The sequence below is a fragment of the Gadus chalcogrammus genome, chromosome 4 (genome assembly GCF_026213295.1).
Source record: "Gadus chalcogrammus isolate NIFS_2021 chromosome 4, NIFS_Gcha_1.0, whole genome shotgun sequence".
In the NCBI taxonomy this organism is placed as follows: Eukaryota; Metazoa; Chordata; class Actinopteri; order Gadiformes; family Gadidae; genus Gadus; species Gadus chalcogrammus.
Window position 1 is genome coordinate 1124578 of NC_079415.1, and position 12728 is coordinate 1137305.

The window sequence follows — 12728 nt, forward strand, 5'->3', positions numbered from 1 at the left end:
TGTGTGTGTGTGTGTGTGTGTGTGTGTGTGTGTGTGTGTGTGTGTTTCAGCAGCAGGAGGGCGACAGCAGTGAATCCGTCCAGCTGAAGTCCTCCCAGTCAGAGAGATGGGTGTGGGGCTAGAGAGAGAGAGAGAGAGAGAGAGAGAGAGAGAGAGAGAGAGAGAGAGAGAGAGAGAGAGAGAGAGAGAGAGAGAGAGAGAGAGAGAGAGAGAGAGAGAGAGACTGAGACTGAGACTGAGACTGAGACTGAGAGAGAGCGAATCACACAGCCATGTTGGTGCTGTATTCCCTCCTCCTGTGGGGAGTTGTTGGTTCCATCGCCGCCCTGCTTTGTCCCTGGGGAACGGCGGGTGTGAAGCTGTCAAGGAAATTAACTTTTTGCCGAGCGACTTTTGAGCTTTCGATTCCCGCGACCTTCGAGATACACAGGAAATGCCCTCCCGCTTTCGTTGCCATGGATACCCGAGAGGCCGCAGCTGGAAGAAACACAAGCCTTTCATTGTTCGTTGTTAATTTTTTGTATATTTTGTATTTTCCTTTTCGTTCTGAGAGTTGTTTGTATTTATATTCATTCATGTTGGCATCAGAAATGTTTATTAAAGATTCTTTGGATGCTTCTTGTTTGTGTATGTGCACGTGTGTGTGTGTGTGTGTGTGTGTGTGGGTGTGTGTGTGTGTGTGTGTCTGTGTGTGTCTGTGCGGTTGTGCGCGTGGGTGTGTGTTTGTTTTTGTCTTGATAAGAAGTTCATGGAGTGCGTTGCCAGTTCTGTTTATAGCTACCCCCCATTTCAGCACAGACCAGAACTACGCATCAACATTTTATGTGTGGTCGATGCTGGAAGACAATGGGTCAAGCCTGGTATGTTTTACATGTGTTCAATGAGCCTATTTTAATGACTGCAAATAAAGTGATTTTAAAACTAATTGTCCACAGTAACTGATTAATAATTTTATGGTAATAATCGTACAAACATCTTAACTATGTATTTATCTATTTATAAGTAAATAAAGTAAAATAAGGGGTCACTTTTGGTTGCTTTCCAATGTTTGTAAAGATAGATGCAGATCTAAAATATATTTTTAAACGAAAAAGCACAAATATTGCTCATTCAAAGCAAACATATTTTGCACAAATCCTCGGTTACAACACATATTGTTGAGTATTTGAAGGCGTATCGCTTCATCTGCACACAGAGCCCCCACACAGAGCCCCCCCCCCCCCCCCCCCTGCCAGCGGCACGCCTCCAACTCTACAGTTTCCGCTTTTCCCAAAGAAAATAATCAGCCTCACTTCTCTCTGCTGGCGTCCGCGATCGTCGACGAAATCCCAAACTTTCCTGACCTACAGCGATCCTTCCATCGCAGCTTTGGTTCAGGAGAGCGGTGTTGGAAACCGTTGCACATGAATCAGCGCTGATCGGCATGTAACAAATCCCTGGGATAATACTAAGAGATGAACCGGCGATCATGAACTCGAGTTCATAGCCGCACGGTAAGAAACTGCGCTTCGTTCTCCTCACTCACTCATAAAAATATCCAGCAATGGCCAGAAGTGAACCGGTTTTAGTCGTATGATCGTTCAACGACTCAAGGTCCGTGATTTTCTATGTTATATGTTCTCGGAGTGTGATTCTATTAACATGTTGACTTATTAAAGTGCGTTTATATTTCAAAGTTTCGCCGACCACACTTTGATGACGCGCAGGCGAGACAGTCGCTCCGCCGCAGCTGTAATAAAGCTGTGGTCAGGCTACAGAGACGTGAGGTAGTCGGCCTCTCTAACAATGAAACCCCTGTAAAGGAATAGAAAATAATGAACCTCTCTTTTAAATTTGTGCCGCAGGTACACGCCCTGATTTCCTCGATTTGACAGCTTTTTTAAGTGGTAAGTTGGCCCTCGTTTTGGTTGTATTGCACTGCATGCACACATTTAGTATTGTTCCATATACTAAAACTGATATATGAATGGCTAGTTATCATATATATCTTACTCCTTATTCAGTGTATGATTTATAATTAATATATTGTAATATGGTTCTGCATTGGCTGATATGTACCAAAACACAAGAATGGCGTTAATCTTCTTTATTAGTAAAACGGCTCAAAGTAATAAACCTACTCCATTTGTTTTGCAGTAGCCTGCCCTCCGACTGAACCATTATGGCTCGTGGCTGCATCTGCTGTGTGAAGTACATGCTCTTCCTCTTCAACCTCCTCTTCTGGGTGAGTAGGCTAGCCTTTGATGTTTACTTACAGTTTATAACGGTCTGTAAATAATCCATTACATAAGACAAAAGAAGACACTCTAGTCCCATATGTGTTCTTGACTAGAGCTAGTTTTCCTTTCTCTTTGACCTTTTGAAACCTCCAATTGGAATTATTTCCTATATCTTCTCATTCTATATCTTCTCATTGATATCATGATAAATTGTTGTATTAATTTCCATGACGATACAATACCATAAGAAGATAATAATCGATCATCCAGAATTCATACAGCCCTTTAGGCTTACTACTAAGTTACTGAAACACCACCCACTGGTCGGTCGTATGGTATATGCCAACTAGGTTACCAGTGCAAATTTATATCTTTAATCTTTGGAAGCTTAGGTCATATCCACAAAAATTGGGGGGAAGTTACATAATAAAGAAGCCAAAATGTTGCTCTGTTTCAGCCACCATAAGTAGTATGAAAATTCTGGAGACAAAGGTGTTTTGTTTATCCCTAAGTGTTCTGTGTAACATCTTACCTCATCATGTAGCTCTTGTAAAGGCATGTGAGCTTGATGAACCTGTTACATTATCCATATTTCTTAAATATTTCCAAAATGTTTGGATCCTTTTCCCCTTCTTTGTAAATTTGGATAAAAAAAAAAAACATTTGTGTGGGGGGGGGCTTTGTGTGGGGGTGTGTGTGTGTGGGGGGGGGGGGGGCTGTGGGGGTGTGTGTGTGTTTGCGTGTGTGTGTGCGAGCCTGTGTGTGTTTTTGTGCCTGTGTTATATTGACGGCTCTCTCTCTCTCTCTCTCTCTCTCTCTCTCTCTCTCTCTCTCTCTCTCTCTCTCTCTCTCTCTCTCTCTCTCTCTCTCTCTCTCTCTCTCTCTCTCTCTCTCTCTCTCTCTCTCTCTCTCTCTCTCTCTCTCTCTCTCTCTCTCTCTCTCTCTCTCTCTCAGCTGGGGGGCTGTGGCCTGCTGGGTGTGGGGGTCTGGCTCTCCGTGTCCCAGGGCAGCTTCGCCACCCTGTCGCCCTCCTTCCCCACGCTGTCCGCCGCCAACCTGGTCATCACCCTGGGCACGGTCGTCATGGTGACGGGCTTCCTGGGTTGCCTTGGCGCCATCAAGGAGAACAAGTGCCTGCTTCTGAGCGTACGTACGGACAGGTCCAGAGAAGAAGCCCTTGGAGGTTTTTTTCCTCTCGACCGTCTCGAGGGACGTGTAATAAATACGACGGCAGATACTGATTCTACACGTCACATGCCTCCTTTGACTGAGTAGAATGTGATATGATATGAAAACTTTATTTCAGACTCGGGTCCATAAATAGCACAAGACAAATACAACGCAAAAATATAAAAAGTCAGTTTATGTGCAAACATTTCAACTCAGGCTGGCGGTATTGCGAGCACAGCTCAGAGTGGGATCTACAAGTACCACGATGATACTGTTCCCAGATTCCTCCAATCATTTCATAAATGTAAACATACGATTTCTTAAAAGGCAGGTGCTCACTCCTGCAGTGACCAACATCTGGCTGGCTCTGCCCCCTCTCGGTATTTTTAAAAGGATGCGCGTAGCATCATTGTACGCAACTTTCAGCCTCTGCATGCTTGATTTTTTTTTTGTAGCTTGACCATAATTGAACGCAGTAGAGCGGTGTACAATGTGCTTTGAACAGGGCTACCTTCACCTGTGGTGAACAGAAGCTGAACTTGCGTGCCAAGGTGTTTGCCTGGGCATATAGTTTGCAGCATTGTCTGTCCACATCATCGTCATCATTCAACTGATGATTTTATAAAAATGTCCAATGTATTAAATCCTTCTAAAAGCCAACAAAGGATTGAAATAGATCCATGAAGGTATTTCCTTGTTGCGGTCTTGCCTTTTGACTGGTTTTCATTTGGATCCAGGCGACCTTTATTAATCTGAAGAATGTAACGTGTTGTGTTCTGTCCACCTCTTCCCCAGTTCTTCATCGTGCTGCTGATCATCCTATTGGCCGAGCTGATCCTCCTCATCCTCTTCTTCGTCTACACGGACAAGGTCGGCGGTGTCATTGATCTATAAATCAATAAATATTAGAAAGGAATTAGTTCTGTAAAAGCATTATAAATAACATTACTGTGTATAAAATACTTTTTTAAAGAAACGATTTTAAATTTATCAATAAATCAATATGGATCCGCTTGGAAAAGAATAGGGCTCTTGATGATAATGATGATGATGATGATGGAGGTGGATCTTCCTCTGTGGTGATGATGATGATGATGATGATGATGATGATGATGATGGAAGTGTTTCTTCCTCTGTGATGTTGATGTTGATGATGGAAGTGGTTCTTCTTCGGTGGTGAAGATGATGGTGGTGATGATGATGATGATGATGATGGTTCTTCCTCGGTGGTGCAGGTGAGCGAGAACGCGCGTCGGGACCTGAAGGAAGGTCTGGGTCTGTACACCTCGGAGAACAACGCCGGGCTCAGCAACGCCTGGAACACCATCCAGACCGAGGTCACACACACACACACACACACACACACACACACACACACACACACACACACACACACACACACACACACACACACACACACACACACACACACACACACACACACACACACACACTCAAGTCATATTCAATTTATAATCCAAGAATAACAATAAAAATCAAATTAAAAACATTCGACCCTGAGGCAAAAAGAAATTAAGAAAATGCATGTTTCAACCACATCCGCGACTCATAACTCTATTGTGAGTCGCGGAGGTGATCAGAGTGCGTCCGTCCGTCCGTCCGTCCTCCTGACTGGCGTGCTGTTCCCCTCCCCTCCTCCAGTGGCACTGCTGCGGCGTGGACGGCCACACGGACTGGCACGCCGCCCTGCAGGCCAAGGTGGTCCCCGACCGCTGCTGCCAGGACGTCCAGCCCGGCTGCGGCCGCAACGCCTCCAGCACCGTCTGGACACGGGTACGTCTGTCTGTCTGTGTCTGTGTCTGTGTCTGTGTCTTTCTGTCTGTCTGTCTGTCTAACCCTAAATACACACATGCTCCTCCCACATATTACTGTCACCACAGACACAAGTTTTTTTTGGCATGGTTCTCACTGTGTGTGTGTGTGTGTGTGTGTGTGTGTGTGTGTGTGTGTGTGTGTGTGTGTGTGTGTGTGTGTGTGTGTGTGTGTGTGTGTGTGTGTGTGTGTGTGTGTGTGTGTGTGCGCGTATATGTGTGTTAAACGAAGACATTGCATATGGTTGTTTGCATTTAATTTTTTAACATCTGAGTCAAAATACTAAGTGTGTAGACAATACAGTAACCGTAATCTCAGAGGGTGCGCACCACTTCCTGCCTCCTCCTCCTCATCACCATGGCCCTCTCCCCTCTCCAGGGTTGCTACGACAAAGTGGAGGAGTGGCTTGACGACAACAAACACCTTATCGGAACCATCGCCATGTGTGTCCTGGTCGTACAGGTAGGAAACGGACACCATGACCTGAGTTTTGCCTGAGTTTTGCTTTCGATTCATTCACTTATCTTTTTTTTTTTTTTTTTTTGCCCTCTAGCTCCTTGGTATGGCGTTCTCCATGACACTATACCAACAGATCCACCGGGCAGGGAAGAAATATGAAGCTTGACGGGCTCGATTCCTTCATATTTTTCGTTCAAGAGTGCTTTGTAAACGGTTACCTTTTTCATGTTACGATTTAAATACGCTACATTAGTGCATGGCATGCCACGTCAGAATATATTTTTTATCATGCGTTCCTCGTCTATAGACTAACATTCGTACTGTTGTGAATACAATATGAGCTAATAAAGTCCATTAACAGCAGTAATCTCATCGCAGTGTAACTACTAGTGTTTCTATTTAAACGAGTTGTGAAGTATTGAGGTCAAGTCAAGGTCAACCAGAATCGACTGAGGGCAGAGAAGGGGCTCGTTTTGTTAAAAGCTTTGAATGCCCTTGCAACGGAAACATTTGTATAGAGATGTGTTTATTAACCCCTGAGCATTGTGTGTATACTGTGCCCAATAAAAAACCAAGAGACAGATATCTGAAACATATGAGGATCTTTTAATTCAGTCATTGATTCATATTTTTTCTTCATCATGTTTGGGAGTGGGACGGACATGGCTGTGACGATGTTATCATACAGTTAGGGGTTAAGGCACGTCGGGTGCATCTGACGGGTTAATCCTCCTAGCAGAGTACAATGTTTTCCAAACCATTCTAGTCTATTTAAGTGAGTGGAAAGAGGTAGAAAAAAAAAGTCTTCTTGTAGTCTAGAAGGCCAGGATGTTGTCGTTGTCGTGGACGACCGACCCCTTGATGATGACGTAGCGGATGACCTCGTGGTGACCTCCGAGCTGGTAGATCAGGTGTTCCCATCTGGAGGGAACCGCAGCAACAAAACGGGGAATCGACAATAGATATATGATAAAATAAAATACGTCTTGTATGTGTCAGCGATTTAGTCTGGCTACAAAAGTTTATTTAAAGGAGATTAATTGATTGTTGAAAGACTTTAAGACATCTAGAATTCTTTCATCATGAGCAATTTCATCATTGTATAAAACCAAAAAGTCTACTCTTCGCACTTTCACTTAACCGCCACTTGGGGGCGCCAAACAACCATATCTGACCACAAGCGCGTACTAGTTCGTCTAACTCCATAGCGGGTAGGACAGACCACGGCGGGGGTCTATAACCTGGACTCACCGTCTACAGTTGAGGACCACCAGGTCTCCGTGTTTGCCCGCCTCCAGGGAGCCGTGCGTGTCCGAGCGGCCGAGTGCGTAGGCGGCGTTGATGGTGGCCCCCACCAGAGCCTCTGGCATGGTCATCCTCATGTTCACACAGGCCAGGTGCATGACCAGGGGCTGTGGGGGGGGGGGATACAAACGAACTGCTATAAGGTTTTACAATGCACAAAACGAACTTTGCACTTTTTTTGTATTTATTTATTGTATTTTTAACTTATTATTTATGTAAGCTATCTGAGGCAATGTGTGGTGTTATGTCTGTCTTGAAGCTGCAGTGGCACTGTCATTTCCTTTTTTTTGGTTCACTGCATCCATTTAGCCGTATTGTTAAAACTTCACCGATATTATTTAAAAAAATTGTTTCTATCTTGGGACCAGTCTGTTGTGTCTGTGGGACCCTCCCACACACACACACTGTGGGGGGGGGGGGGGGGTCGTTTATGATAGAGTGTGGGTGGGGGGTGGAGCCGGGGGAGCACCATGGAGCAGCAGTACGCGTTGGGGTTGAAGTCGCTGCCCAGCGCTACGATCAGCCCCGCCTCCAGCATGGCTCGGGCCCGCGGCTGGGGGAGCCTGCACACACACACGTACACACACACACACACAGACGCGAGCAGACACACACACACACACACACACACACACACACACACACACACACACACACACTATTAGTCCAGAGCTTCCTGGATCGTGTGTGTGTACACGTGTGTGTCGTGTGTATATATGCCTCAGGATGTAGGCCGTAGTTGGCAACAGGACTGCGGCGGTTTTGGCGGTTGCCATGGCAGCGATCCCCTCGTCCGTCACCTCCTCCAGGTGACTGATGGCCAGGGCGCCAAGCTCCGCCCCCAACTGACAAGAAGGCAAAACAAAGTTTCGCTTTCAGTGTGTGTGTGTGTGTGTGTGTGTGTGTGTGTGTGTGTGTGTGTGTGTGTGTGTGTGTGTGTTTCTCTGTGTGAGGTGTGAGTACGCGTGAGTGTGTACGTGTGTGTATGGGTTTTCTGTGATATAACAACCCGACCAACACCTGTGCAGAGTTCATGGGGTGCAGCTCGTCGCCGTGGAAGTTGATGTGCAGCCCCATGTCGCGGCCCGCCTGGAGGATGGCGCGCGTGGCGTCCAGGTCGAATACGCCCCGCTCGCAGAACACGTCGATGTTGTCCACCCGCAGGTCGCCGGCGGTAATGCGCCTGCGCAGCGCGGGGAGCTGGACCCGCAGAACGTCCTCCGTGGCCTCAGCCACCGTCTTACCTCTGCGACGAAAGAGAAACTAACGTTTTATTGAAGAGAAAAATTAACCCCAACCACCGCCATAGCGGTCATAAGTCTCAAATTGTAAAAATAAAACTAAACAAACTAAATGGACACTTTCAATAAATGCAATTGTAATATCCGCACCTCAATCAATACTTCATCGTATTGCCATTTTCTTACTAATTTGATTAATGTAAACAGCTCGGTTTCCCATCTTCACTTTGACTAAATTGAAACATGTCCGCCTCCGTCTACCTGGGCACGGCATGGGCCCCGCAGTAGGTGGACGAGATGTTGATGGGCAATGAGCGCCTCGCCTTCTCGATCACCTCCAGCATCTTCACCTCCGTCTCGAGCTCCAGGCCGTATCCGCTCTTGCACTCCACCAGCGTGCTGCCGGCCCTCAACATGCGGCCCAGCCGGGCCGTGAGAGAGGCCAGCAGGTCGGGGGCCGCCGCCGCCCGCGTGTGCTCCACCGTGAAGTGGATGCCGCCCCCGGCGCTGTGCACGTCCATGTACGAGGCTCCAGCCAGCTGCGGGCGGTGACACTCATTGTAAACGAACGCTTCTGGTGATGCGGGGAATCAGGCTCTCGGTAATTAGTGTTTTACCTTCATAGCAAATTCATGCACACGGTCGCCTGCCCATACGGGATGCGTGTGAGCGTCCACCAACCCTGAAACAAATGAACTCCAAATAGGGATTTGTAATATAGTGTTCTGTGATGCGGTTGTAAACCTACAAGTTTGCTGTGTGATCCATTTTCTTTTACGCACCAGGGATGACACACATGCCCGTTGCATCGATGACCTTCTCGAAAAGCTCTTCTGGATATTCGGCTTGGACTTCGTCCGACGGTCCCACGGCTTTGATCAGACCATCACTATTTGGAACCACATCCCAGTAGTAGGTTTAATCCCTTATTTATATGCACTAAAAACCTAAGTAATTTACAGTCGGTTACATTTTGAAAACAGCGGACGTTGAACTGCTTAATTTAAGTAGATTTAAAACTCACCACCCGATCACCACGCTACCGTTAACCACCACGCAAAGATTTTGCACTGCATCCTTCTGCAGGTACTTTTCACCATCGCTGCATATTACCACAACCTGGCTGGCGTTTTTTACCAGCAGTCTGTATTTGGTAGGCATTTTGTAATTTAAAACGTGTAGCTGGACATGCTCCGCTACAAACTGGGGTTGCCTAACTGCAGAAATGGAAGTTTGTGGAAAAGCAAATATTTGACGAAGAGCTCAAAGTCCAAACAAGGGGGCGTTTCCATAGATGAAGTCACTAGAGGCCAGTCCCGGTCTTCTGTTGGTGAATATGTTACCATCAATACTAGTTAATGAGCAAATGCTCCAGAAAAAAGACAAACTGAATGATTTTCATTTTTTATTGTTTTCTATTACAATTTTCCAAGATTGGTCTTATACAGTAAAAAAGGAATCTTTCCAAAAACTTTAAACAAAATGAGCCACGTCATTCATCCACAAATATCCACGGCTTTCACATGGTGAAAACGCACAAAAAGGGGAACACTTAAAGTAAAAACAAACAGAATATCAGTTAGGGCTTCTTCGTTTCTCCTCCATCGTTCCGTCATTCCCTCATCTCCCCATCTTCCTCCTCCTCCTCCACGCCTCGGATGTACAGAACGTTATTACACCTGAGGGGGGAGAGACCGGCTCTTTAGAGAACATTGTTCTACACACAGACAGATGTACAGAACGTTATTACACCTGAGGGGGGAGAGACCGGCTCTTTAGAGAACATTGTTCTACACACAGACAGATGTACAGAACGTTATTACACCTGAGGGGGGAGAGACCGGCTCTTTAGAGAACATTGTTCTACACACACACACAGATATGATTCATAGAGATATGATATAAAAACAGCATCATATACAATATACTATTTCAGCCTGTTTCAAATTTATAATTGCACTTCGATACGACCTGTAAGATCTTGTGCATTGGGTCCTGGTTGGTATTAATAATGTATTAGCACTGCATCAGTCGTGTGTTAACTAAACACACGACTAAACGTCGCTCCTGAAACACTGGGCTTTAAGAAACATTGTACCAAACTTTATACAAAGTCCAATTTTATATCCAATCTTTCCTTTGTGCCACAAGTTCAAGTAATCATTTGAGCTTAACAGTTCAGAAATATTCCAGTTTCTCTGCCTTCTCCCAACAAGGATGTTAAAGCATAGGAGTACTCATTCGTTATACTTTAATAGGGGGGATTGGGTGTAAACGATCTTGTTTGTATTAGTCCAGCCAATGCATTATCATTACATCGATATTGTGATGAGACTAGACGTAATTTGGATATAATAATATCGCCGGTGTTGTCTTTTCCTTGTTTTAGATGCATCACTACTAGTAACCACTTCATCAGTAAGGTGATTAAATTGTCTGCACTATCAAGATTGTTGCTGTCAAAAATTAGAATATTTCACTTTAGGTGACTGACACAGCTGACGAATCCAAGATATATCTGCTTCTACCCTCTTTCCTCTCGCTGCGGTAAGGTGTCTTCTCTAGAAGAGTGGTCTGTGCATCTAATCACCATCGATCAAAGCGACCGTACCTGATGAGAACTTCACCCAGATGACCTGCCAGTGCTCCGTCAACGTACTCTTCTGTGTTGGCCAACTGTTGGGTAGATACACATCACATGTCAAATATCAACATTTACACACACACATCCAGATATGCCCTACAACGATCACAATGCCAGAGTTGGGTAAGGCTTTGGGCCACTGATGTCCAGGAGATGTGTATTCCCTCACCTGCATGTTCATGTAGCCGTCCACCGACACCAAGTATCCTTTGTACTCCATTCCCCACTTCAGCTTCACCATCACGGGTTTGCCGGTCAGCCCGTTGAGGAAGGGCTTCGGGTTAAGAGGTAAACTCTGCAGAACAGAAACGGACAAGTTAACGTTAAAATCAACGGCTAGCCTTTAGGATCGGGGGATTTAAGTACGTTTTTTTGGAAACGCATATTGGAACCCATGCAGCATAATGGTACAGCCCATAGTTCTCTATTTGGTTGCAAAACAAAATAAACTATTTCACAAGGAATAAAACAGATATTTGTATAATAACGAACAATCCCGTGCATTATTTCACTATACTCGCGGGTTCGAGTCCAAAGAGACGGCAACAGAGCTGCGTGAAGAGACTCATTCATTGAATTTAGTCTAGCTGCTAACGCTAGCTCCCCGGCTAACATAAAACCCATCAAAAGTACCAACAAACAAAACATCCGTGAGTTAAAGAAAGATGCACATAAACTCACCATTCTGTTAGCACAAGGGGATGTTCGCCGATAAGCTTAATGTGTATTTTGTGCCTTTCGACACAATAACGTACTCTCTGAACAGCCACACGCTTTGCCGCCGAGCCGGAAGTTAAACGTTTGAACTTTAACCCAAAACACATAATAGGCGGCGGGCTTGGGGTGACGTCAGAGCGCCCCCTAGCGGCGGACCCCGGGTAACGTCAGAGCGGCCACTAGCGGACGGGTGGACTCAGTGCAAGGGAGACGTTTTTGGTGGAAGCGAACAGATTTGGTTGAATATCTTTCTGTATCACTTTGTATTTGACTGATGTGTTTGATTGATTTCCCTTAAAAATATTTGTATTTAGTTATGGATTATTTATGATTCAATATCTAGAATCAAGTATTATAATATACCCTTTCTGCTATCCGGAACTTTACATCTATAATGCATTTAGATGTATGCCTATGTCTAATAGCCTATAGAGAAGGAAACATTGTGTATTGAGAAGGATTATTAACACACAAATCTATTCAACTATAACTAAATCTGGCAAAACATTTCAAATAATATTTTTCTTATTTTATAATTCAACACAAACCTTGTGAGATGCCTGGTTGATATGTACAGATAGATGTATGACATATTATCTAAGAACAAGGGGAGACGGGCCCTGCCTTAGTCAGAAGGGGAAGTGATTGTCATATGTAGGTCGCAGGGCTCTCTGTCTGAGCAGCTCTATGACTCCAGGCTCAAACTGTCTACAAGATATTGCTGTTTTTTTTTTTTTTTCCCCCCTCACCGAAGAGTTCAACGGGCCTTAAACGTTTGACGTGCTCAAGCCTGAGTGTCTCCAATGGACCCAATCGAACCCTTCCACGGTGAAACAGCAGGCTATGAGCTGGGCTGAGTGTCTCCAATGGACCCAATCGAACCCTTCCACGGTGAAACAGCAGGCTATGAGCTGGGCTGTGTGTCTCCAATGGACCCAATCGAACCCTTCCACGGTGAAACAGCAGGCTATGAGCTGGGCTGTGCGGAATTCCGGTGAAATGACCCATGAGCCCTTTTATTCTGCGTGTTTGAAATGCTCACGGCCTTACCTCACTGCCCCGTGACCTCGGCCCGTTATGAACTCAGCCTCTTCAGACGTCCCAGTTATTAACCAGTCACTCAGTCAGTCAGTCAGTCAG

At 45.4% G+C, this 12728-nt stretch overlaps 3 protein-coding genes across 5 annotated transcripts; 1 reads left to right on the plus strand and 2 right to left on the minus strand.

The window, feature by feature from the left end:
- Positions 1–1268: 1268 nt before the first annotated feature.
- On the plus strand, positions 1269–6299 carry LOC130381312 (tetraspanin-9). 2 transcript variants are annotated; one of them, XM_056588827.1, is made up of 9 exons: positions 1269–1493; positions 1845–1886; positions 2137–2224; positions 3174–3365; positions 4185–4259; positions 4625–4726; positions 5052–5183; positions 5601–5684; positions 5776–6299. In XM_056588827.1, the coding sequence occupies exons 3-9, from the start codon at positions 2162–2164 to the stop codon at positions 5845–5847; spliced, it is 720 nt and encodes a 239-aa protein (XP_056444802.1). In that variant the 5' UTR covers positions 1269–1493; positions 1845–1886; positions 2137–2161; the 3' UTR covers positions 5848–6299. The 2 variants fall into 2 exon arrangements, with proteins under 2 accessions (XP_056444802.1, XP_056444803.1); XM_056588828.1 differs by having other exon boundaries at positions 2140–2224.
- amdhd1 (amidohydrolase domain containing 1) lies at positions 6097–9526 on the minus strand. The gene is made up of 9 exons (XM_056588826.1): positions 9252–9526; positions 9010–9116; positions 8845–8909; positions 8489–8766; positions 8007–8232; positions 7707–7831; positions 7456–7549; positions 6933–7093; positions 6097–6602 (listed from the first exon to the last, which is right to left on the minus strand). Exons 1-9 carry the CDS (start codon positions 9386–9388, stop codon positions 6497–6499), a joined length of 1299 nt encoding a protein of 432 aa, XP_056444801.1. The 5' UTR covers positions 9389–9526; the 3' UTR covers positions 6097–6496.
- Positions 9527–9647: 121 nt separating this feature from the next.
- Positions 9648–11671, minus strand: snrpf (small nuclear ribonucleoprotein polypeptide F). 2 transcript variants are annotated; one of them, XM_056588830.1, is made up of 4 exons: positions 11553–11671; positions 11041–11166; positions 10839–10903; positions 9648–9906 (listed from the first exon to the last, which is right to left on the minus strand). In XM_056588830.1, exons 1-4 carry the CDS (start codon positions 11553–11555, stop codon positions 9840–9842), a joined length of 261 nt encoding a protein of 86 aa, XP_056444805.1. In that variant the 5' UTR covers positions 11556–11671; the 3' UTR covers positions 9648–9839. The 2 variants fall into 2 exon arrangements, with proteins under 2 accessions (XP_056444805.1, XP_056444804.1); XM_056588829.1 differs by lacking the exon at positions 9648–9906 and adding an exon at positions 9959–10052.
- Positions 11672–12728: the final 1057 nt, after the last annotated feature.

Coding starts and splice junctions, on each gene's coding strand:
- LOC130381312 (XM_056588827.1), top strand. CDS start 2,162: ATGGCTCGTGGCTGCATCTGCTGTGTGAAGTACATGCTCTTCCTCTTC. Junction 3,366..4,184: donor ACAAGTGCCTGCTTCTGAGC/GTACGTACGGAC, acceptor CCTCTTCCCCAG/TTCTTCATCGTGCTGCTGAT. Junction 5,685..5,775: donor TGTGTGTCCTGGTCGTACAG/GTAGGAAACGGA, acceptor TTTGCCCTCTAG/CTCCTTGGTATGGCGTTCTC.
- amdhd1 (XM_056588826.1), bottom strand. CDS start 9,388: ATGCCTACCAAATACAGACTGCTGGTAAAAAACGCCAGCCAGGTTGTG. Junction 8,910..9,009: donor GGGCATGTGTGTCATCCCTG/GTGCGTAAAAGA, acceptor CATTTGTTTCAG/GGTTGGTGGACGCTCACACG. Junction 7,550..7,706: donor ACTACGGCCTACATCCTGAG/GCATATATACAC, acceptor GTGTGTGTGCAG/GCTCCCCCAGCCGCGGGCCC.
- snrpf (XM_056588829.1), bottom strand. Junction 10,904..11,040: donor ACGGCTACATGAACATGCAG/GTGAGGGAATAC, acceptor TCTACCCAACAG/TTGGCCAACACAGAAGAGTA. Junction 10,053..10,838: donor CTGGGTGAAGTTCTCATCAG/GTACGGTCGCTT, acceptor CTCCCCCCTCAG/GTGTAATAACGTTCTGTACA.